General features: G+C 42.0%; 1 protein-coding gene across 1 annotated transcript in view; it reads right to left on the bottom strand.

The window, feature by feature from the left end:
* reln (reelin) overlaps positions 1-24,447 on the bottom strand; it is a 307,273-nt gene that overhangs the window by 139,123 nt on the left and 143,703 nt on the right. Inside the window, exons 13-19 of the mRNA XM_059987188.1 lie at positions 22,465-22,577; positions 20,614-20,822; positions 19,741-19,869; positions 13,915-14,024; positions 13,027-13,093; positions 12,211-12,444; positions 7,127-7,288 (exon numbers count right to left, since the gene is read on the bottom strand). Coding sequence (XP_059843171.1) covers positions 7,127-7,288; positions 12,211-12,444; positions 13,027-13,093; positions 13,915-14,024; positions 19,741-19,869; positions 20,614-20,822; positions 22,465-22,577 — 1,024 coding nt within the window. The remainder of the gene's footprint in view (positions 1-7,126; positions 7,289-12,210; positions 12,445-13,026; positions 13,094-13,914; positions 14,025-19,740; positions 19,870-20,613; positions 20,823-22,464; positions 22,578-24,447) is intronic.

Genomic DNA, 24,447 nt, shown 5'->3' with positions numbered 1-24,447 from the left:
AACTGGTAATTTTACCACGTAACTACAAATTTCATCTATTGAGATAGAAAAGATCACAAGTTTGAAGATGCTGTTAATAGAGCTGCACTCATCCAAGAGAAGTTTGAATTTCATCATCTTGTCAATGCTGGGAGTCAGAGCTGAGACAACCTGCAGAAGAACCAGCTTCTGACCTTCTCTGCATCAATAGCACTTTCTTGATTGCTCCAGTTAGGTTTCTGGTTTCTGGTTGATGTTGCATTATCTGACATTGGTATCGTGGTTCAGCATAATGGCCTGCAGCTTAAGTGACGTGAATGTGATATGTTGTTCATATCTCTTTCATATTTGTTCATTTTCCATTTCCAATTTGTAAATTGGTAGTGAGCCACCTTCTTGGGCCATAGTGAAGATACTCCTACCAGCTGTTGGGTAGTGAGTTCCAGGGTTTAGATAGAACAATGACGAAGGTACCTTGCCACGTCAGGATGGTGTGAGAATTGAAGATAAGACCTGTGGATGGTGGTCCTGTCCATCCACTGCACTTGTCCTTCTCAGTATACATGCTCCTGGGTTTAGGAGTGACGGGGTTAGGAAGATAATGTTGCAGAAACCTGACCAAGTAACTGTAGTGCACTTTGTAGACAACAGACACTGTCGTCATGGTGGTAGTAGTGTCATATCAGATGTCAAATAAGCAAGCTGGTTTGCCCTGAGTAGTATTAAGCTTAACTGGTTTTTTGGAACTGCACTCATCCAGGCAGGTAACGAGTATTCCACTTTGCTCCTGTCTTAAAGATATCAGAGATACATCACTCAGTGAAGGATGCCCAACTCATAATATTCCTGTGCTGAATCTGTTGAGATTCTGGTTAATGGCAACCCATTGCGTAACAGTGAGAGTGAAGAAATGAACAATTCCATTGACTGCCATGGCTAGCTGGTTAGACCCAATCTTGCTGAAGATGATCACTGGCTGGCACTTCTGCAACATGGATGACACATACCATGTTATAGGAGCAGAGTTAGGCCATTCAGCCCATCAAGTCTTCTCCATCATTCAATTATAGCTGATTTATTATCCCTTACTAATCAAAAACCTATCAACCACAACTCCTAATATACCCAATGACTTGGTTATATTGGGTATATGGATATGTCATGGAAGAGTGGGATATTCATTATGCAGACTGCCTAATTTTCTAACAATGCATATAAAATCAGGAGTAAAGTGGTAGGTGTACAGGATTCTGCTTGCTGTTCTTTGGTTCCATGTACAAAGCTTAGTGCTATTACAGCAATATAAAAATCCACTCTTTGCAAAATGTAATTCTAGTCCTGTTAAAGTCATATTTGAAATATTTGCCCACATGACCTTATAAATTCAGGAGGTGTAAATGGAAAATTTTCAAGCTTAAGACCTATAATGCATCCTTTTTCAAAATATTAACCATTGGTCATACATGGTTTATTGGAAATTCAGAAGCAACCAATTGTATCTCTTGTTAACATACACCAATGTCAATACTACCATTTCCTGGAGTTCCTTAATCTTTCTGTGTACATGGGAAGATGAAAATCAGATAATGTGAGTATCTTACTATTGGATCAACTGAGTTACTTAACTATTTAGGTCAATAATGCAGTAAATGTATACGTTTGTATAGCTTTGTCAGTAATCTGATAGTGTACTCAAGGATTTTTTTCACTGAAATTAATGCATGCTGCAAAAGCAATGTTGCCATAGCCACGCTGGTCAGGAATTTCTATTGGACAACACCTCAATAATTCATGAGAAGAAACTCAGCTGTGAATTTGTGTTAAAGTGTGTGTGTGTGTGTGTGTGTGTGTGTGTGGTTGGAAAAGATGGAGCGGGCTTTTGGGAAATTATGAAAATGAGCAACATTTAAAAGGTGTTAAAGATCAAGGAATTCCCTTTTCATAAAGGATAAGGAGATGTGAAAAACGCTCGTTTTACCTTGATGCTTTTCACATCCTCGGGATGCCCTGAGCAACCAATAGAGGGTATTTAAGGAAATATTTCAGTTTATGTTTTCACTTTAGTGTCCCATAAATAGAATGATCAGATAAATCTGTTCTAGGAACCTTGGTTCAGGCATAAATTATGGCCAAGACTCTGTGTAAACAAGCCTGTATTCTTTTAAACCAAACAAAGTACTTTTAACATCCACTTGAGAGGGTAATAATTTTGTCTGTCACCATCCCACTGTTCAGCACCTACCCTGAGGTGTCAGCCTGGATCATGTGTTCACTCTCTAGGAAAGGACAGAGACCCATGGGTCTGACTTGCTGCTAGGTGTGCCACAGCTGACTGATGAACGGTTTAAAAAAAACACCTGTTTCATAATTATCAAAAAAGCTAAACTCTGGAAAGCTGAAATAAAAAGGAAATGTGTTGGAAAGCACAGGTCAGGCAGCACCTGTGGCAAGTGCAGGTAAGACCTATGGAAGGCCATTGTGAGCACAAAAAGTCAGCTCTGAGTGAAGCTAGAGGCAGAATCAGATACACGACAGGAGTGGCAGGTTTGTGTGCCAGTATGTCCAATATGGTGAAACCCAACAGCATAAATGGCAGTGAGGCTTCACTCGCCATTGAGCTCAATTCTTTTTATGCACACTTCAAAAGGGAGAATGATCCCCACAGCATTCAGCAACCCGGTGGCCTCTATCTTGCAGGCCAACATCCGAACATCCTTCAAGAGTGTGAACCCTCGCGAGGCATAAAGCCCGATGGCGTACCTGGCTGGTACTGAAAACCTGTGCCAACTAACTGACTGGAGTCTTCAAGGACATTTTCAAGCCCCCCCCCCCCCAATGTTGTGGGCGTAGGATCCCACCTGCTTTAAAAGGGAAGTAATCATTCTGATGCCCTAAAAGAGCAGGATGAGGTGCCTCAACGACTATTGACTGGTAGCACACCTACTGTAATGAAGTGCTTTGAGAGTTTGTTGTGGCTAGAGTTGGTCTTGCTTGAGGAAGGACTGCAATTTGCCACCTGCTGCAGCAGATCTACAGCAGATGCAATACCACTGGCCCTCCGCTCTGCTTTGGAGCACCTATCGACCACAAGATACATATCAGCTTGGCATTCAACACTATCATCCCTACAGAACTAATAACCAATGTTCAACCCATGGGCCTCTGTACTTTCCTCTTTAACTGGACCATCAGCTTCATTATTGGGAGACTACAGTCAGTGTGTATAGGAAAGAATCTCCTCCTCACTGACTAATAGTGCAGGTGCTCCTCAAAGATGCTGCTCTACTCCCTTTACACTCGTGATTCTGTGGTCTATAAATTCACCGATGACACCACTGTTGTTAGAGAATCTCAGAGTGGTGATGAGGAGGCCAACAGAGTGAGAAAGGTTAGCTGGTTGAATGGTGTCACAATAACAACCTCGCGATCAGCATCAGCAAGACCGAGGAAGTGATTGTGGGCTTCAGAAAGAGAAGTCAGGAAAACACATCGAAGGGTCAGCTGTGAGCAGTTTCAAGTTCCCAGACACGAACACCTCAGAGGATCTATCCTGGGCCTTCATGAAGAAAGCACACCAATGGATCTACTTTGGCAAGAGTTTGAGGAGTATGGTATGTCACTAAGAAGTATGGTGGAGAGTGGCTGGCTGGTTGTATGGCAGCCTGGTATGGAGCCCCCAATACACTAGATAGCAAGAGGCTGCAGAGGGTCACAGACTCAGCCAGATCCATCATCGGTCCCCACCAGAAATAATATTTATTAAAAAATGAGGTAGTGTCCAAGGGTTAGGAATCGGATGGCAGAGGGGAAGAAGCTGTTCCTGAAACGCTGACTGTGTGCCTTCAGGCTTCTGTACCTCCTACTTGATGGTAACAGTGAGAAAAGGGCATGCCCTGGGTGTTGGAGGTCTTTAATAATGGATGCTGCCTTTCCGAGACACCGCTCCTTGAAGTTGTCCTGGGTACTTTGTAGGCTAGTACCCAAGATGGAGCCAGCTAAATTTACAGCCCTCTGCAGCTTCTTCTGGTCCTGTGCAGTAGCCCCTCCACACCAGACAGTGATGCAGCCTGTCAGAATGCTCCCCATGCAGAAAGAAGTTTTTGAGTGTATTTGTTGACATAGCAAATCTCTTCAAACTTCTAATGAAGTATAGCCACTGTCTTGCCTTCTTTATAACTGCATCGATATGTTGGGACCAGGTTAGATTCTCAGAGATCTTGACACCCAGGATCTTGAAACTTCTCAATCTCTCCACTTCTGATCCTTCTATGAGGATTGGTAAGTGGTCCTTCATCTTACCCTTTCTGAAGTCCACAATCAGCTCTTTCATCTTACTGACGTTGAGTGTCAAGTTGTTGCTGCAGCACCACTCCACTAGTTGGCATATCTCACTCCTGTACACCCTCTTGTCACCACCTGAGATTCTACCAACAATGGATGTATTGTCAGCAAATTTATAGGTGGTATTTGAGCTATGCCTAGCCACAAAGTCACAGTCATAGAGAGTAGCGCAGTGGGCTAAACACACATCCCTGAACTACCATCAGGGAAAGGGTATATGTGTCAATGATTTAGGAACAGCTTCTGCCCCTCCATCATCTGATTTCTGGATGGTCCATGGCCCCATGAACAGAACCTCATTATCCCTCTCTTTGGCACTATTTATTTACTTTTGATGATGTATAGATTTTTATACCTTTGCAGTGTACTGCTGGCACAAAACAATAAATTTCACATTATATGTGAGCAATAATAAACCCAATTCTGATCCTGAAACAGTTAATGGTTCGCCTAACATTTGGAGGTTACAAAGATCTCATAAACCAAGAATACCAAGCACTGCGCAGTTGCACACAGGTGTTCAGTGTTGGAGAGGCTGTGATGGATAGGAAAAAGCTATACCACAAAATTAGAGAAATATTTGTGATTAACACAATGAATAGAGGCAATAGCAAGGCAAACTGTACACAATCTGAAGGAGTGAAGTATCATTCTATCACATTTTATATGTTTTTACATCTTTCCAGTTACACTTTGATCATTGACCCTTCATAGTCAAATCAAATTCATCTGAACAAACAATGGCGTGGTAGGAAAATAATTGATGTAAAGTTCTTAAGAGTGGTTCTTAGATTGAAGGTGACCTGAACACAGTTTATCTTCTGTAGAAACAAAACTGAAGTCACGCTACCATGGAAGGAACATAAAAATAAACTTAGCAGGCAAGAATTTAATTTTTCTTCAGATTTTCTAAAATGAGAGGATTGAGGAAGCAAGTTTGTCGTGATATTTAACATTAAGGAGTCAGGAAGGTTTTTAAGGGTTAACTGCATACCCAAGTACAGGGAGGAGCGAGTGATAGCATCATACTCAGGGTGTGCTTTATTCAGCTGGCAGCACTGTCACAAAGACAGGTGGCACACACCACAAAAATAGGGCATTTGGCAAAATTGGGGGTCTTGACACAGCTGGGAACAGTTATGAAACCTGGCACAGCTGCCACTCTAGTCACAATAGGCGGTGTGGACAGACCTCAAACAGTGGAGTTACTTGGCAAAGGCAGGGAACTGGACCAGCAGGCAGCTCCAGCCTGCAAAGATCCTGTCCTGTTTGTCAACTCGAGGTTGTTCCAACTCGTCAATGACATGCATGCATAATTAGAAAAAGAAAAATCATCAAAGGAAGCTCGAGGTGTTCAGCAAGCTGGACTTCTTGGGATTTTTAGAGGCTTTAGGTAAATACTTCAGACATCTGTAATTCTGTTTAATTAAACTAAAATTATTTCACACATCTGAATCCCTTAAAAAATTAAATACAGTGAAATGAAGTACTGTAACATTGCTGAAGGCTCCATATAGGAATTGGCTTTCATCTCTATTGCATCCATGGCAACATGTTAATTATTAAGAGATGTTTGAAGAGAGCGCTGCTAAGCTGATCAACATTCAATACTTATTAATTGCTTCAAAAATAATACATTGAAATAAGGTTTCTTCTTGCTGAGGAATTTCATAATTATCAACTCCTTCAGTTCACATATTTCTTCTCAGTGTGACACCTCATCTAACTGTATGAAAGCTGCCACATCGAGAGTTTGGACAGGAAAGAATTGTTAATCTGGTTTCAGTTAACGGAAGTATATTCAGGAAGAGATGTCCCTCAATTGGACACTTGAAAATTATGCTGCAATGCTGATTAAGCTTACCTGATTGGTATAACGATTCTGTATGAACAGACTAACAAATTATGTGGTTTATTTCTGCAATTTGCAGTGTCTTCTAAAGACTGCAAAATGATTATTTAATTTCTCCCTCTTACTGCCATATTTTACCTCAGTGTGACACTACCAATCAGGCAAATGCCAAGTCAAGTGCGTTAGTCAAAAGGACTCAGCTTCCAACATTCAGATCACACCAAACACTTCCATCTCCTGTAACCAACATCACGAGATTCAGAGGAATACACTTAATTAATATTAAGTGTGAATACTCATGCAACAGAAACAAAAACTATAAGAATTATTAAAATTATCCCATCAGTGAGCATTCACATTCCATTTCTAGTCTAAACTGATCCCATCAAGAAGGTTAGCATAGGACAAGCATTTCCCTTTCAAAGCCAGAATATAAGAGGAAAATTAGCTCGGATCCTTGCTTTTTAATCCCACTCAGAGAGACTAAGCCAAAAATAAATCAAACGTCCAAAATTTGTTAAAGGACACCGTTATTTCCAAATTCACACTGTTGTCTTTCTGTTGAAGTAACACTTGTAAAGGAGTGCCATTTGTATCTGGAAACAAAAAGCTTCCTGGAATAAAGATACCACAAATGTCAGCAACTGCATTTGTGGCACTAATCAAAATGATGTTAAAAAGATAAATTTACATTGTGACACATATACTAAATATGTTACCAGTTGAATTGTACCGCAAAATTACGCTCCATAAAATTCAGCTCTCAGTTGTCTGCCCCAGGGACACCATTCAGACACAGTCATCTCAAAGTCATGAAAGACAATTATCCAATGTTTCCTTTTTATTCATTCTTTGCGAATCCCATCCAGATGTCACTTTGAGAAGGTAATGGTGAAAGCTAAGTGGCTGGTGAAGTCACTGACAGATTTGGTGGGTGACTTTGACTTAACTTACCGTGGCTCATGGTAGTTCCGGTGGGGGTAGTGATGCAGTAGATTCCATGTAATTCCATTGTCCGCAGAAAAGTGCAGCAGAACCCCTTCCCCTGGCTGGTCTGGGGGCTTGCATGTGCTCAGAACATATTTACTACCCAGGCGAAGGGTGAACTGGAGGAATCTGCAGAAACAAAAGCACCACAAGGCAAAATATTTACAACCTTAAATAAGTTCATCCATACGAAGCCTACAGTTGCATCACTGCACTTAAAAGTGTAGTATTATTACTGATGAAAAGCAATTGCCCTTTGAGCTTATTTCCATTGACATTGGGTGAGACTAGTACTAGAGGTCATGGGTTAAGGGTGAAAGGTGAAACACTTAAGGGGAACACGAGGGGCATCTTCTTCACTCGGAGTGGTGAGAATGTGGAACAAGCTGCCAGCAAAAGTGGTGCTTGTGGGTTTGATTTCAACATTTAAGAGAAATTTGGAGAGGTACATGGATTGGAGGGGTACATGGGTGGGCAAAGATCCAGGTGCAGATCGATAGCACTTGGCAGAATAATAGTTTGGCGCAGAATAGATGGGCCAAAGGTCTTGCTTCTGTGCTATAGTGTTTTATGACTCTCTATTTCTGAGGAGATCTCATTCTCTCCTCACTGTTTTAAACTTCAATTTTGAAAACTTGACAAATAGGCACCATCATTAAGTATGGTGATAGCTTGATGGTCTTGCTTTCTTCTCACTGCTGTCATCAGGAAAAAGGCACAGGCACCTCAGAAACCACACCACCAGGTTCTGGGACAATTATTACCCCTCAACCATCAGGCTCTTGAACCAGAGAGGATAACTTCACTCATCCCATCATTGAACTGTTAGACTGTGGACTCACTTTCATGGACTCTTCATCTCATATTCTCAGTATTTATCACTTATTATTATTATTATTATTATTATTATTATTATTATAATTATTATTATTATTTATTTTCTTTCTTTTTGCAGTTGCACAATTTATTGTCTTTTGCACATTGGTTCTTTCTCCGTCCTGTTGATGTGGTCTTTCATTGTTTCTACTGTAATTCTTGTACTTACTGTGATTGCTCGCAAGAAAACGAATCCCAGGGGTTGTATATGGTATATGCACTTTGATAATAAATTTACTTTGAACTTTGATAGTACAATTTTCATAGAATTTACTTAATACTTAGTCTTGTGTAACATGCATTAATGATTTCCATTGATATATAAGGGTTGTGAGAAGGACATTGTAAATGATACAACAGTTAGCCATGTGGTTCATAGTGAAGAGGAAATTTTCAACTACAGGAAGGAATGGATGCACCAAGGAGAAAATTAGTGAACTGGACCTAATCCAGAAAATCCCAAGATCATGCATTTGAGGCGATACAACAAGAGAATACTCAATAAGTGCATGAGGGCATTGAAGAGCGAAGATGAACAAAAATGCTTACGAGCAGCAGTTTAGGTCAATAAAGTAACAAAAGGGAGAGAGGGATTTATTTACCGACATAAAGAAAGCAAAAGGAGGATGTAATGCTGAAACAGTATACAACTCCAAATGAGCACTGTCATCAGTCACAATGGAATAGTGCCAGGACTGGAAAATTTTAGTTACAAAGAGAGACTGAAAGTACTGGGGTTGTTTTCTTTGGAGCAGAAGAGGCTGTAAAGAAGTATCTAAAATTATGAGGAATCTAAGTATTCTTGAAAAGAGGGATCAAAATTTGGGGATATAGAAGGATTAGAGGAGAATAGGATGTGGATTTCAATGAGTGAAAGGGTAGGAGTAGGAGCTTTCCCAGAGAAGTAAAAGGTAATACTGTAGTAGTTGTCTATGTGGACTTGTAGAGTCATCTGTACAGCCCAGAAATAAGACCTCCCACCCAGCAAATTACAAAATACAGTGTAAGTTTATTATCAAAGTACATATATGTCACCATATACAATCTTGAGATTCATTTTCTTGTGGGCATATACAATAATTACAAGAAACACAATAGAATCATTGAAAGACTGTACACAACAGGATGGACAAACAACCAATGTGCAAATGACAACAATGTGTAGATACAGAAGTAGAAAAAAATAATAATAAAAAAAAAATAATAAATATTCAGAACATGAGATGAAGAGTCCTTGAAAGTGAGTCCATAGCCCAACAGTTCAGTGATGGAGCAAGTGAAGTTGAATGAAGTTATCCCCTCTGGTTTAGGAACCTGATGGTTGAGGGGTAATAACTGTTCCTGAACCTGATGGTGTGGGACCTGACGCTCCTGTATCTTCTTGTGGATGGCAGCAGCGGGAAGAGAACATGATCTCAGTGGTGGCAGTCCTTGATGATGGATGCTGCTTTCCTGCAACAGCGCTCCATGTAGATGTACTCAATGGAATGGAGGGCTTTACTTCCGATGGATTGGGCCATTTCCATGACTTTTTGTACGATTTTCTATTCAAGGGCATTGGTGTTTCCATACTATGCTGAATTTTCACAAACTTCTAAGGAAGTAGAGACGCTGCCATGCTTTCTTCATAATAGCATTTACATGCCGGGCCCAGGACAGATCCTCTGAAATGATAACACGGAGGAATTTAAAGTTGCTGACCCTGTGCCTGTCCTCATTGCAGAACATGCACTTGAAAAGTTAAGAGTTAGAGGTCTGAAGGGCTACAGACCTACTGCTGGATGGAATGACAAGGGGGCCTAACTCTTTGTTTCGTGTAATTCTTTTTGTGAATTCCACAATTTGCTATTAGTACAAGGACATTTATTAGTTTCTAGACCATAATGTTGATTATTCCTTGAAGAAGAATTCAAGCATTCGAGTTGATTTTGTTTCATATTCCCTGTGTTATTTTTATATTTATATTTCAAATGGTTTCAGGTTTTGGTACTCATAAAAAACTATTTATTTCTGAAGACACACTGAGCTAGAAATGGTCTACATACTATCAGTATTGTCAAGAAAATGTCAAAATGGCAGAGAGTGCAGATTCAACTGAAGAAGAATCTCTCTCACACAATGTCTGCCCATGCTCTCGAAATAAACTGACTGATTGTGACTCAGTTCCAAGGAACTGGAGCTGTCTGTTTGAGTTCTTCCTAGTAACCAATTGCCATGACATCTTCTGGATATGATGCATCCTGCACCACTTAAGATTCAAGGTTCAAGATTTAAGATTGTTTAATGTCATTTCCTGTACACAAGTGTGAGAACGAAATACTTGTTACTCGAAATCTGATGCAACACAAAAAAAAACACCAAACATAAAAAACACAATAGTAATAATAAAAAAAACACACAATAAATATAAATACATAATCAAGTATAAATACATAAGATAGCTTTTATACATAGATTGATTATATGTCCACAGAGTGAGACTAGGCTGTATAGAAGATGGCTGAGGGGAAATAATAAATTTGTGGTGGAGTTGGTAGGTGGAGGTGTTGATCAGCCTTATGGTTTGGGAAAAGTAAGTTTTTGACTCTGGTGGTCCTGGCATGGATACTCCCTGATGGGAGTGAGACAAACAGTCCATGAGCAGGGCGTGTGGGGTCCTTCATGGTGTTACTGGCCCTTTTCTGGCACCTTTCAGTGTCTATGTCTTTGATAGCTAGTAGGCTAGCGCCAGTGATGCACTCGGCAGCTTTGACTACCTGTTGTTTAGCCTTCCATTCTGCCGCAGTGCAGTTTCCATACCAAGCAGTGACGCAGCTTGTTAGGATGCTCTCTACTGTGCATCTGTAGACTTATGTGAGTACGGATATACAATGTCCCACTCTCTTCAGCCTCCTCAGAAAGTTGAGGCATTGGTGAGCTGTCTTGACCATGTAGCATTTGTTCTGGGATCATGGGAGGCTGTGTCTGATGTGCTCTCGCAGGAGTTTGAAACTGTTAAGCTGCCAATGTAAAGGGGTGTGTGAGTGGTACAAGTTCTTCAGATTAAGGGAGAGGTTATTTGCCTCACTAGGACTCAAGCTCTTCCACCTCCTCCCTGTAGGTCATCTCATCGTTGTTGTTAAATTAGTAAATTAATTAGATTAGTAAGCCTAATATCAGCCTTTCCATTGCTCGTGACAGATATGAACTCAGCTTACTATATCTCTAGTACTTCATTTGGCTAAAATCATTTGGAAATTACCCACGTGGTGGTTCCTATAAAATACCCAGCTATGTAATAAATTGACTTGTCACATGCCATCTCTTGCAGCAGAGAGAAATCATGGCATATTATCACAAACCCACACATGTGTTTAGATCAAATTCCCTTTAGCATGAGCGTATCATGCCATACTTTTCTGCTCTAAACTGCATTCTTCTTTGATATGACTCTCTAGATTTGAAATAATTGTTGCTGCCCTGTTACTTTGAAGGATTTTGTCATCTCCATCTGTTAAAAACTGCAAATTAAGGCATAACATTTAAAAAAAATCGTAGCACTGTTCAAAATGCATCTACAGATTGCCTATAGCCTGGCCAGAAATTTCAGATATACTTGCACTGAGTTTGACAGCTTTGAATTTTGTAGCTGAAAATGTACTGGCGGATAATTCTTAAATCAGTTCCTTTTACCAACTTGAGAGCCTAATGGAAGTGTTGATGTTTAATAGGCCCCTAGGCTCCATTGTTTGCTGAACAGGAATATCTAGAGCAGTATTATAGCATCAGTGCGTGTTTCTCAACTGAAGGACTTCTGTGATATTAATCAGTCCTTCTCTTTCACTGAAGTGATATTGATGGAAATTTTACGAGGATGGCAAATTTTGCTTTCAAACAAACTGAATGACTTTCCATACATTAACTTTCGGGATTAGACTAAAGCAGCTTGATCCTCAGTCGACCAGCTAGCTGATGAAATAGGCTTTAGAGGTTGTGCAGTTTACCACACCATTACACTGTCTCCTGGCTGTTTAACCATAGGCAAGGACCGTATCCCATAGGAATTCAAAGTCAGATGGATCTAGCCTTAATGAACAGTCGCTGTTCTGTTGGTGATACAAAGACTAAATCATACAGATTAAAGATACACTTTCTGGACATCCTTTTTAATTCATATTAATTAGTTTGGACTTTACCTGGCTGAGGTACTGTCAAGAAAGTAAGTAACGAGCTCGCGTCTTCCCTCTTTGTTGAATACCAAGGCCTTGCCACTCGAGAGGACGCCACAACCAAAACCAAGTTCTGCGCCGCGGATTGAGTGGAAATTGTGGTAGGAGGAGAGCCGGGGGCTACTAAAGCTCTCAGAAATGATAGTGGGGTACGTTTGGGAAGCCATATCACAACCGGGCCCAGAAAATCCGGGGTCACACCTGGAAGCAAACAGAAAAGTCACATCAGAAAGCTGACAGCAGAGGTAACTGGGATGTAAACATGTGAACACAGCATTACCTGCAGTATTTGGAGCAATGAAAAAATCTTTTTCCAAAATTAGCATCCAGCAAGGTACAGGACACAGGTTCATTTAAAACTATTATGGTTCTTAAAGTGAACAGTTCCTTTGTGAATTTGAATTCAGTGCCATTGTTGAAAACTAGGATGTCAAACTACCAGATTAACTTCTGAGACCTGCTCATGTGTGAAATATGTTGGTAAATATTACTATTACATGATTTTAGCTCAGTCGGTTGCTGAACCATTTTAATGCATCAAATGTGACATATGAAATAATTCAGAATGATTACATTGACTTTAGTTTTTAGGAAGTTCACTGAAGTCCTGCTGTGCTGTACCAGTGAAATAAACACCTCTTTTTCTTCTACGTGCAGTGCTGGTGAGAGATTAAGGGAAGGTTAATCATCAAACAAAAATGGGTCAATAAAACTGTTTTAATTTGTTGCCAATACTGCAGATAAAACTCAGAAATCTTGAAGAATAATGAGGTTCCGTCTTACTTGCATCCATTAGTGGTGCATCGACCTCGACCAGAACACAGTTTGTAGCAGGCAGGGCCAATGTAGACTGGGAGAGAAGTAAACAGATTAGATGACTGTAGTATCCACATGGCTTAGAGAGAGCTTACAAAATCACAAAGTGAATGAACTTAATGGCGTTATGCAATTCTCTGATATTGAAGAAAAACTTGCCATGTGTGAAGAGGATATTAGATTTCGTCCTCGCCCTAATTGTCTTGTTTAAGACTTCAGGAGGTAGAAAGCAGAAGTCCAAGAATTTAGCAATGGAAGGGTGCAGAATAATCTGATCAGCAAATCATACCTGCCACCATTGGCACGTTGTTAATCAAATGTTTATGCTTCTTCTCTTGCCTGTGATTTTCCCCCTCCCACCCTGAAGGGGGAAAACCCACTGGCAATGTAGGCTTTGACTTTTACTGCTTGTCATTCGTGGAGCCCTGCCAGAGGTTTCTAAATAGACAACAGAACATGTGCTGGGCACAGAGGCTGAGAACAGTGCTGCCCGAGTTACCAGACTTTGTACTGCATTTGGTCTTCAGACTGTGGATGACAGTAATGCAGACCAGGGCCAATTGTAATTCAGACAAGGCAAATGGGGACCAATTTTTTATCACTGCTTTAGGATGGAGAGATAAATATGGAACCCCCTGTCTCAGACACAGGGGGTACATGATATGATTTTTCAACAGCATTGCAATATGACTTTGAAGGCAACTTTTCACCACCCTACATTAGTCACTTCCTACAGTGGCAGTGTTTTCCAGTCAATTAACAAAGAACATCGGGAAAATACAAATCCACCAAATGAAATGGACAGAGAAAAGTTCATGAATACATTGTATTTAACTCAAGAATGTAATTCCTAACCGTTGTCAATTGCCCACATATTTCCTGCCACAGGGCCCATCTGACTCCAGCGAAACCTGGTACCAGCGGTGAGGGCTGCATATGGTAGGGGAATGGTAATACGACTCCATCTGTAACAAAAGACAACAGGATTTATCAAATAGTATCTTTAAATTGCTTACTTTGGTTGATTTAAACTTGTACTGTGGATGGATGACATGGGGGAACTCCCTGCTGTCTGGATAATTGGATAGCACTCTGATTGAGATCCTAAGGTAGGTCTCACTTAGATAGGGTCCTGGCATGACAATAGACTGCCTGGTCCCAGAGATGGAAAGAAGGAGGGTTACAGCAGTCTCAGCACGCTTCCAAAAAAGAGAAAGCTTTATCAGAATCAGGTTTAATATCACCATGAAATTTGCTGTCTTTGTAGCAGCAGTACAATGCATTACATAATAACAGAAAAAACATGAATTACAGAGATGTATATATACTGTACTGTACAGTTAAACTAAATAAGTAGCACAAAAATAGAAATAAAAAAGTAGTGAGGTAGCGTTCATGGGTTCAATGCCCATTCAGAAATCGGGTGACAGAGGGGAGGAAGCTGTTTCTGAATCATTGAGTGTGTGCCCTCAGGCTCCTGTATTCCTTCCTGGTGGTAGCAAAGAGAACAAGGCATAACCTGGGTGATGTGGAGTGGGGGGGGGGGGGTCCTTAATGGTGGATGCCACCTTTTTGAAGCATCACTCTCTGATGATGTCCTGGATACTATGGAGACTAGTGCCCATGATGGAGCTAAGTTTATAACTCTCTGCAGCTTATGTTGATGCTCTATCCTCTGCGGAAACAACCCTGCCCCCCACCATACCATATGGTGATGCAGCCAGTTAGAATGCTCACTACGGTAGATCGGTAGAAATTTGAGAGTGTCTTTGGTGACTTACAAAATCCCCTCAAACTCCTAATGAAATACAGCTGCTGTCATGTCTTCTTTGTAGCTGCATTGATACATTGATAGATCCCCAGAGACACCAACACCCAGGAACCTGAAACTGCTGACTCCTTCCACCTCTGATCCTCCTATGAGGAATGGTGTGTGTTACACCAGGGATTGTACAAATACAGGAAATCTTCAGCAAGGGTAGATGTGGATGTGGAATTGAAGCTACAATTAAATTAATCCTGATCTTATAAAGTAGTGGCAAGGCTCAAGATGCCTTTGCATTCTCCTAATCTGTATACATTTAGCATGCACTGTTGAGGATTTTATGTGAATAAGATGTTTCCATTGGCAGTAGAGACCAGGTAAGGAAGGTGATGTGTTACACCAACTCTAGTGGCACTGGAACCTTCTGCTGTTACTAACTGTGCAATGTTTCCAAACTTAACTAATGAGAAAATGACCTATGTCATCGCCTTTATTAGAATTAGAATGATCTTTATTGTCATTATACATAGGTGCAATGAAACTCTGTTTGTCTTCCTCTCAGGCAATTAACTAAAGTGGTAGATAAAAACAAGACAGTAATAGAAAAACAGTATTAAGTAGATCAGTAGCAGAAAATAAGTTGCAGCAGCACCAGAGTATCACAGTAATGCACAAAGTGCTGTTAGTGCAAGTATTTAAGTCCTTGTGTGTGCAAGAGTGTGCTCACAGTTTCAGTCACTGTTCTGTGGGAGTGGTGTGATGGAGGCCACAGCTCTGGGGTAGAAGCTGTTCCTCAGTCTATTTGTTCTGGCTTTTAGTGTCCTGAACCTTTTGCTGGATGGAAGCGGGTCAAACAGGGAGTGGCCGGGGTGTGTGGTGTCTCTGGTTATGCTGATTGCTTTCCTCCTGAGTCTGCTGGAATAGATGGTGTCCAGTCCTGGAAGCTCCATCCTGACAATTTGCTGGGCCGCCTTCACCATGCGATGCAGGTCTTGTTGCTCCGCGGCTGTACAGCTGGCATACCACACTGTGGCACTGTTGGTCAGGATGGTTTCAGTTGTGCTTCTGTAGAAGTTAAGCAACAGCTTTTGTGGGAGTTTGGCCTGTTTCAGCTTTCTGAGGAAGAGGAGTCTCTGTTGTGCCTTTTTTACAAGCAGCGAGGTGTTGGTGGTCCATGTCAGTGAGGTGTTGGTGGTCCATGTCAGCGAGGTGTTGGTGGTCCATGTCAGTGAGGTGTTGGTGGTCCATGTCAGTGAGGTGTTGGTGGTCCATGTCAGTGAGGTGTCGGTGGTCCATGTCAGCGAGGTGTTGGTGGTCCATGTCAGCGAGGTGTTGGTGGTCCATGTCAGTGAGCTGTTGGTGGTCCATGTCAGTGAGCTGTTGGTGGTCCACGTCAGCGAGGTGTTGGTGGTCCACGTCAGCAAGGTGTTGGTGGTCCACGTCAGCGAGGTGTTGGTGGTCCATGTCAGCGAGGTGTTGCTGGTCCATGTCAGCGATGTGTTGCTGGTCCACGTCAGCGAGGTGTTGGTGGTCCACGTCAGCGAGGTGTTGGTGGTCCACGTCAGCGAGGTGTTGGTGGTCCACGTCAGCGAGGTGTTGGTGGTCCATGTCAGCGAGGTGCTGGTGGTCCACGTCAGCGAGGTGCTGATGGTCCATGTCAGCGAGGTGTTGGTGGTCCATGTCAGCGAGGAGTTGGTGGTCCATGTCAGTGAGGTGTTGGTGGTCCATGTCAGCGAGGTGTTGCTGGTCCATGTCAGCGAGGTGTTGGTGGTCCATGTCAGCGAGGTGTTGCTGGTCCATGTCAGTGAGCTGTTGGTGGTCCATGTCAGCGAGGTGTTGGTGGTCCATGTCAGTGAGGTGTTGGTGGTCCACGTCAGCGAGGTGTTGGTGGTCCACGTCAGTGAGGTGTTGGTGGTCCACGTCAGCGAGGTGTTGGTGGTCCATGTCAGCGAGGTGTTGGTGGTCCATGTCAGCGAGGTGTTGGTGGTCCATGTCAGCGAGGAGTTGGTGGTCCATGTCAGCGAGGTGTTGGTGGTCCATGTCAGCGAGGTGTTGGTGGTCCATATCAGTGAGCTGTTGGTGGTCCATGTCAGCGAGGTGTTGGTGGTCCATGTCAGCGAGGTGTTGGTGGTCCATGTCAGTGAGCTGTTGGTGGTCCATGTCAGCGAGGTGTTGGTGGTCCATGTCAGCGAGGTGTTGGTGGTCCATGTCAGCGAGGTGTTGGTGGTCCATGTCAGTGAGGTGTTGCTGGTCCATGTCAGCTGTTTTGACAGCATAACTCCAAGGAACTTTAGGTTTTGCACACTTTCCACTACCTCTCCATGTATATGGAGGGGGGGGGGGTGTACTCTGTCCTTTGATCTCCTGAAGTCAATGATCATCTCTTTTGTTTTAGAAGTGTTAAGGACCAGGTCGTTGTCCTTACACCACTCCGACAGATGATCCACCTCGAGCCTGTAGGCTGCTTCATCCTCGTCCAAGATCAGGCCAACCACTGTGGTATCATCCACAAATTTAATTCTGGAGTTGGAGGTGTAGATGGGGGTGCAGTCATGTGTGAAGCGTGTGTAGAGCATAGGGCTCAGCACACAGCCCTGCGGGGTGCCTGTTTTTAAGATGAGGGTAGTGGAAGTGTGCCTACCAACTCTGACTTGCTGTGATTGGTCTGTGAAAAATTCCATGACACATGAGCACAGGGAGCAACCTCAATCCTTTGAAAGTATTTGGGCTCTGCACATTAGTGAGTGCTCCTGACATTTTCCCAGCATCAGGGTCTACTCCAAATGTCATCACTATTCTCTCAGTATGGTAAAAAAAATCATCTTTGTTCCTGAAATTCTCTGAAGGAAACTCTACATTCACAAGCGGAACAATTGCAGTTATGAGCTTTCTAACAGAGCTGGGGTCGTGAGCCTGGTTTTGTGTGACTGAGCTGTTCAGTTTCTTTCAAAGCATTTTTCATATATATCTTAAAGAAAAAAGATATTTTAAAATAAAACTAAGTTCAAATGCTGTAGAAACCTAGAACTTGGAATGCAGTAGTTGAAGGGAAAACTTCAGTGTGCTCTTCATGTCAGTGTTCCTGGCATTAGGCACGCACCAAACAACATATTAATGTGTAAATATTATTTGCTCATGTTCTTATCAGAATCAGAATCAGCTTTAATATCATCAGTATAGGTCGTGAAACTGGAGAAAGCTGCAACATAAAACAATCATTTAGCAGTCTCACTATGACTAGGATAGCATTGTGATTTAAAAAAAATTAATTGTCATGACTGTGGGTCTTTTAAGAGACTTTTGGAAGGTACTTGGAGCTTAGAAAAGTAGAGGACTATGGGTAACCCTAGTAATTTCTGAGGTAGGGGCATGTTTGGCACAACTTTGTGGGCTGAAGGTCCTGTATTGTGCTGTAGGTTTTCTATGTTTCTATGACTCCCTGCTAGGGTAGTTTGGGAACCTCAGCGTAGGAGACAAAGATGGGTCTATTGGTGAACAGCCTATACCACATTGTTCCCAACCTACTTTGACCACCACCCCCCACCTCGGAAAAAAGTGCACTCACAAGTTCAGATTTTCCGAGACTGTCCGCATTGAGATATGTAACATTTTGCAGGAAGATCACTGGTCATGCCCCCATGCCTGAGTTGATCTCACTGTGCAAGTCAAGGTCACATTGATTATCAACCTCTGCGCCATAGGAATTTTTGAAGCAAGCACAGCAAAATCATACCTTGTCTCCCAATTTGCTGTTCCCTGTTGTGCCACAGGAGCAGGTGGCATCTTAGACTCTGAAATCAATCAGCATTACTCACTCCCAATAACAGCAGGCCGTCATTGACAGCATTCATGTACTGATTGAACATCTCAAAACAATGTAGATTTTTTTTTAATGAGGAAGGCTTTGATTCCTTCAATGGGCAGGTAATTATGGATCACAAGAAGAATTTCCTCTTGGCAAAAGCCAAGTTTCTGGGAAGCATCCATGAACTGTGTATGAGGCCATATTGCTGGACATGACGAAGGACTAAGTTCTTGGGGGAGCACTGATGTCTCTGGCAAGTATCTTGTAGATGTGACCACATCCCTTTGAATGATTGTTAGAGCTTTTTCCTTTGTGGCAGCCACATTGTGTGGTGCTCCCAGTGAAATGAAATGCAACATGTGCCTTTATAGATAGAGGTTTGTGGTGCAACAAAGTGGTGGAAGGTGCATAATATTGGGCAAGGTTCCATTGGAAACCACGCATTGTAGATCCTGTTTCTGGGTGCAATCATCTTCAACGTCATTTCTTAGATTCATAACAATTCAGAATACCCATCAATTCCACTTTCAGGGCAGCAATCCCAATAGTGTCATTCCCTCTCTCTCTCTCTCTCTCTGCTTCTCCTTAACTGTAACTTATTCTTTCTTGATCATCGTCTTGTAATTTCAATGCTGGATTTGAGCCAATTTTATCATGATTTGCAAGGTGATCAAGTGGAGGCCAGTTTTAAACACAGCCATATTTTAGTGCACCATAAACAGATGAAATCCAACTTTGAGGCAAAATTTTGCTCTTGGTTTCAGTCTCTATGACAAGTAACATTTTTCAAGCTTTCTTTCATCCACACTGGAGCACAGTCATCTAGCTTATGAAGATATGCAGTGTTGTAACATTCTTTGACCCCCAACAAGACCGCACTGCCCAATTACACACGTGGCCAATTAACCTTCTAACCCATTCTTTCATGTCTTTGAAACGTGGGAGGGAATCGGTGCACCTGGAGGAAACTCACACGGTTATGGGGAGAATATGCAAACTCTTTACGCACAGAGGTGGAATTGAACCCAGGTTGCAGGCGCTGTAAGAGCTATGTTACCGTAATCAAATACTATAATCAGCAATAACATTGGAACATTAGTTAGGTCCATACCCGCTGTAGTTTTCAGAAGAGTAGACAGAGCTGTGGGGGTGGTGTGGGCCTGCGCAGAGGTCGGGTAAACACTCCATGTGTAGCAGGGACCATGAACGGCCATGATTGGTTGAAAACTCCAAACTGATGCTGTGGGCACAGGAAATTTAAATTACAGAAAATAAAAATAAATTCTTTCCTTCATTAACAGTTATCGAGCAGAAGCAAACTTAACTAAAGGAGATTCAAATTCCATTTATAATATCTAGGAAGCATTTTGAGATCTCAGTAGAACCCATTTTAACCAGACAGATAGACTGTTGGAAAGGGCCTAAGATATAAGAGAAGGGGAATTAGTCTTCAAGGGGATGAGTTATTTTTCTGAAGATACTGAATGGTTAAAGGTTCCTTTCTCACCTAATCCAACAGGTCATGAAGGACCACAGAGGATTCAGCTAAGGTTAACTTTGTACTATGATTTGGGAATCTCTTTATAATCAGGCTTCCTAACCTCAGCATAACTTGTTCCTGCACACAGAGTCCATGTCTTTGAGCAAAGGGAAAAGGTTTTCCTCTTTTCAGACTATACATGAATTTAAGCATCTTATCTCAGCAAGTTCAATGGCAATTAAGAAAAGTAACCCAACATGAGGCTCTGCAACAATAGTCCTTTATTAGTTGTATAAATGATAGAGAACAACCTTATTAGTTAACTAGTGTGAAATTTCTTAAGTGAAAATAGCTCCAGAAGCTTCAGTGATCAAAGGACTTCGTCTGGCATCTCACTGATCTACATAATTTGCTGGAACTGGACGACAAATGTACCATTATAGAAATCATAAAACAAATTGTCTAGGACACAGGAACCTTGCCAGTTGATTATTCTAATTTCACCTGTTGCCTGGTTGATGAGATCCACAGCCCATGTTGATAGAGAACTCAGCCAGGTGAGTAGGTGATGGTGGCATCACAGGCAGAATGTGGAAGAAGTCCACAGCCCACACGTTCCTGTTCGGCCCATGGTGACTCTCCTGCCTGAGGCAGAACCTTGTAGCTGGCGTCTGCAGTTCTGGAGTGATGGCAACAGAAACCAAGGCTGCTTTCTGCAAAAAAACAAGTGGATTTAAAATTCAGTCCTTATCTACTCCTTTATCTTAATCCTAGTAATGTTCAGTGAACGCTGCCATTGTTCCAGACGCAATGGGATCAGTTAAGGGTCACAGTGCCACAGATAAGACAGGATATTAACAACTCTGATAACTTGGGGCTGGGGGGGGGGGGGGGGTTGGTGGCGGGGACTTTGCCCATCTCTGTTGAGATCAAGAAAGCTTCAAATTTTCCTCCCCTCTGAAATTCGAACAAGCACTTTGGAAAAAAAGTAGAGTAATACTAATAAATTGTAAACACAGGAGATTCTGCAGATTCTGGAAATCCAGATCAACACACACAAAATACTGGAAGAACTCAGGAGGTCAGGCAGCATCTACGGAAATGAACAGTCACCACTCCTGTTACGATTTCCTGACAGTGAACCATTTAAATTCCTATCCCCGTTCCCATTCTGACATGTCAGTCCATGGCCTTTTACCATCTTTTACCATAATGACACTCTCAGAGTGGAGGAGGAACACCTCATATTCCGCCTAGGTAGTCTCCAATCAAATGCATCAATTTCTTCTTCCAGTTAAAAAAATTCCCTCCCCCTTCTCTCTTCTTATATTCCCCACTGTGGCCTCTTAGCTCTTCACTTCACCTGCCTATTACTTCCCTTCGTGCCTATCCTCCCATCCTTCTTCCCTTTCTCCCACAGTTAACTCTCCTCTCCTATCAGAATCCTTCTTCTCCAGTCCTTTACCTTTCTCACCTATCTGGCTTCACCTATCACCTTCTAGGTGGTCCTCCCCCCTTCCTTTTCAGTCCTGACTAAAATGTCAATGTTTATTGATTTCCATAGATGCTGCCTGACCTGTTCAATTCCTCCAGCATTTTACTCATAATTTGTGACCTTTGACTGAATAATACCTGAAATGTTTCTTGAAGCAAAGAGGTGAAGTTGTGTTTATATACAACAATTTGCTTAAGAGGACTTTCAATTAATTATAAACGTGAGAAGTTCTGCAGATGCTGAAAGTCCAAAGCAACACACACAAAAAGCTGGAAGAACTCAGCAGTTCAAGCAACATTGATGGAAATGAAATAAACAATTGACGTTTCAGGCCAAGACCCTTCATCGGGTCTGAAATAATTAATTCAATTAATTATATCATTTTATTTTTCATAATAGGTAACATTATCAAATGTTTGAGACTTTAAATCCCATGAAATAATTTTCCTGCCTGTAATTAAAAGGGTATTCTGCTGTTGCATCCAGGCCCAATATGGAGCTATGGAATTCACGCAAAATGGTTTTGACAGCAGGAAACTCTCTTCCTGGCTTTCTGCTCCAGGTAGGTATGAGATGGCAGTGGTTGGCTGATTGGCTTTTGACTACTACTTCACAGTGAACAAGTGGAGATTGCTGCTAACTTAGCAAAGCATTAGTTGGAGGCTTAAACTGTACTTCACCACCAAACGACACTATCTTTCTTTTCCACTTAAATGGAGGACAAAGCTGTCTCCATTTCTAGGATTTAATCTTATGCACAGCTTCAGATTTATAGTGCACATGGGTTTCCAGAATTCTGACATTAACACATTGGGTAATTGATGCTGAGTATCTTAATTAAATGCTCCAATTCTACTTACCCTATAGGATGAGAAAGGCAGCAAGTCCAATATATGCTCTTTTCTACCCTCAACCAAGGCATAGAGCATAACATCATTTTCATGTGATTCTCCGGGACTGCAAGAACCCGCCCCTGAGGGAAAGAGACAGATTATCATTTCCTGTGGCCACCACCTCAAATTCTCTGCACATTTGTACACAGTAAACCAGTCTGTATTTATCATTAGAATATTATTTACCATGTTCCACAGTTACAAATAGTTGCCTATCTATTGGATGTTATAACACCCACAAAGAAAACAGACCAAAAATAAGCTGAAGCGTTTGACACTGGAAGTCAAGTCAAAGCCAAAGAACATTAACACATTTAAGAGCAACGCTTCACATTCTGCCTGGGGAGTCTACAAACCAACCGTGTGAACAATTAATTTGTCAATTTCAGGCAACCATCACCCCCTGTGTTACTCCAATCTCTCTCTCTCCGGATACACATCTGGTCTTCCCATTTTCATTCCCTTTTCTATAACCACGATCCCATAATTTTTCCATAGTTGTGTTCTGCTTGTTTTCTGCTTATTTAGAGTTTGTTGGGTGTGGCGGACAGACACAAAGGCTTCTTGATACACAGGATGGGCCAAATTGCTGATTCAGAAAAGGCAAAAGGTGGAGGTGTGTGTTTCATCATACACTCTCTGTGGTGCTTTGATGTGGCGGTTTTGTCATACTCCTGTTACCTCAACCTTGAACACTTAGCAATCAAACGCCAATCATTCCATTTAGTAAGAGAGTTCTCCTCCATGACCCTGACCACATTTTACATAACACCATTGGCCGATTGTAATCAGGCACTCATGATACAACTTAATGCTGTCACCAAACAAGAAACTGTCCACCCTGATGCAATTCAAATCATAGCTGGGATTTCAATCAGGCTTGTTTGAAGAAATCCCTGCCTAATTACCATTAGCTTATAACCTGTAGCTCCAGAGGTCCCAACACACTAGACCACGGCTACACTTAGATAAGGAATGCCTACCATTCCATGCCCAGACTGCATTTCAGGAAATCTGATCTCTTGGCCGTTCTTCTAGCTGCACAAGGCAGAGGCTAAAGAACAAGGCTTTAGAGATTAGGACAACAAAGAGGTGATCGTGAGAAGTAGGGGAGCAGCTACAGGATTGCGTCAAGTTGATGGACCATGTTCAAGGACTCATCAGTAGATCTGAATGCATACACCACAGTTGTAACAGACTTTATAAGATCAAGTGTGGCTCTGCAAAATCATTCAGAGGCTTCCCCGACCAGAAACCCTGAGGAACCAGATGCACAATCTGCTAAGGACAACATCAGAGGCATCCAAGTCTGGCAACCAAGAAAGTTACAAGAGATCCAGGTACAATCTCCATAAAGCCATCTCACAGATGAAGTGGCAATTCCGGACTAATTTTAATCTTAAATTTTAATTTTAAGGATGCTTGACAGATGTGGCAGGGCTTGAATGCTATCACCTCTTATCAAGCGACATAGGTTATAAAAGGGCTTTGCTTCCTTATGAGCTCAATGCCTTCTATACTTTCTTTGACTGTCAAAATGTTGAGAACCTTCATGAGTCCCCAGTGATGCTGCAATTTCAGTCTCTGAGGCTGACATACGAGCATCCTACAGGAGGGGGAAGCCATGGAAATCATCCAGCCTAGATGGGGTACCTGGCCAAGGACTAAAGACCTGTGTTGATCAATTGACTGGAGTGTTCACTGAGATCTTTAACCTCTCATTTCGGTAGTCCGAAGTACCCACCTGCTTCAAGCAGGATTCAATTATACTGGTGACTACGAAGAACGTACTAACCTGCCTCAATGACTGTGATCCAGTAGCACTTACATCCAACAGTCATGAAGTTTTTTTGAGAGATTGGTGGTGAAACTCCGGCTGCTGCCTGAGAAGTGACTTGGATTCACTCCAATTTGCCTACCAGACAACAGGTCCACAGCAGGTGCCATTTC

Source organism: Hypanus sabinus, chromosome 13, assembly GCF_030144855.1.
Source record: "Hypanus sabinus isolate sHypSab1 chromosome 13, sHypSab1.hap1, whole genome shotgun sequence".
Lineage (NCBI taxonomy): Eukaryota > Metazoa > Chordata > Chondrichthyes > Myliobatiformes > Dasyatidae > Hypanus > Hypanus sabinus.
The sequence above is the reverse complement of the archived record's forward strand: the minus strand, read 5'-3'. Positions and strand labels throughout refer to the sequence as shown.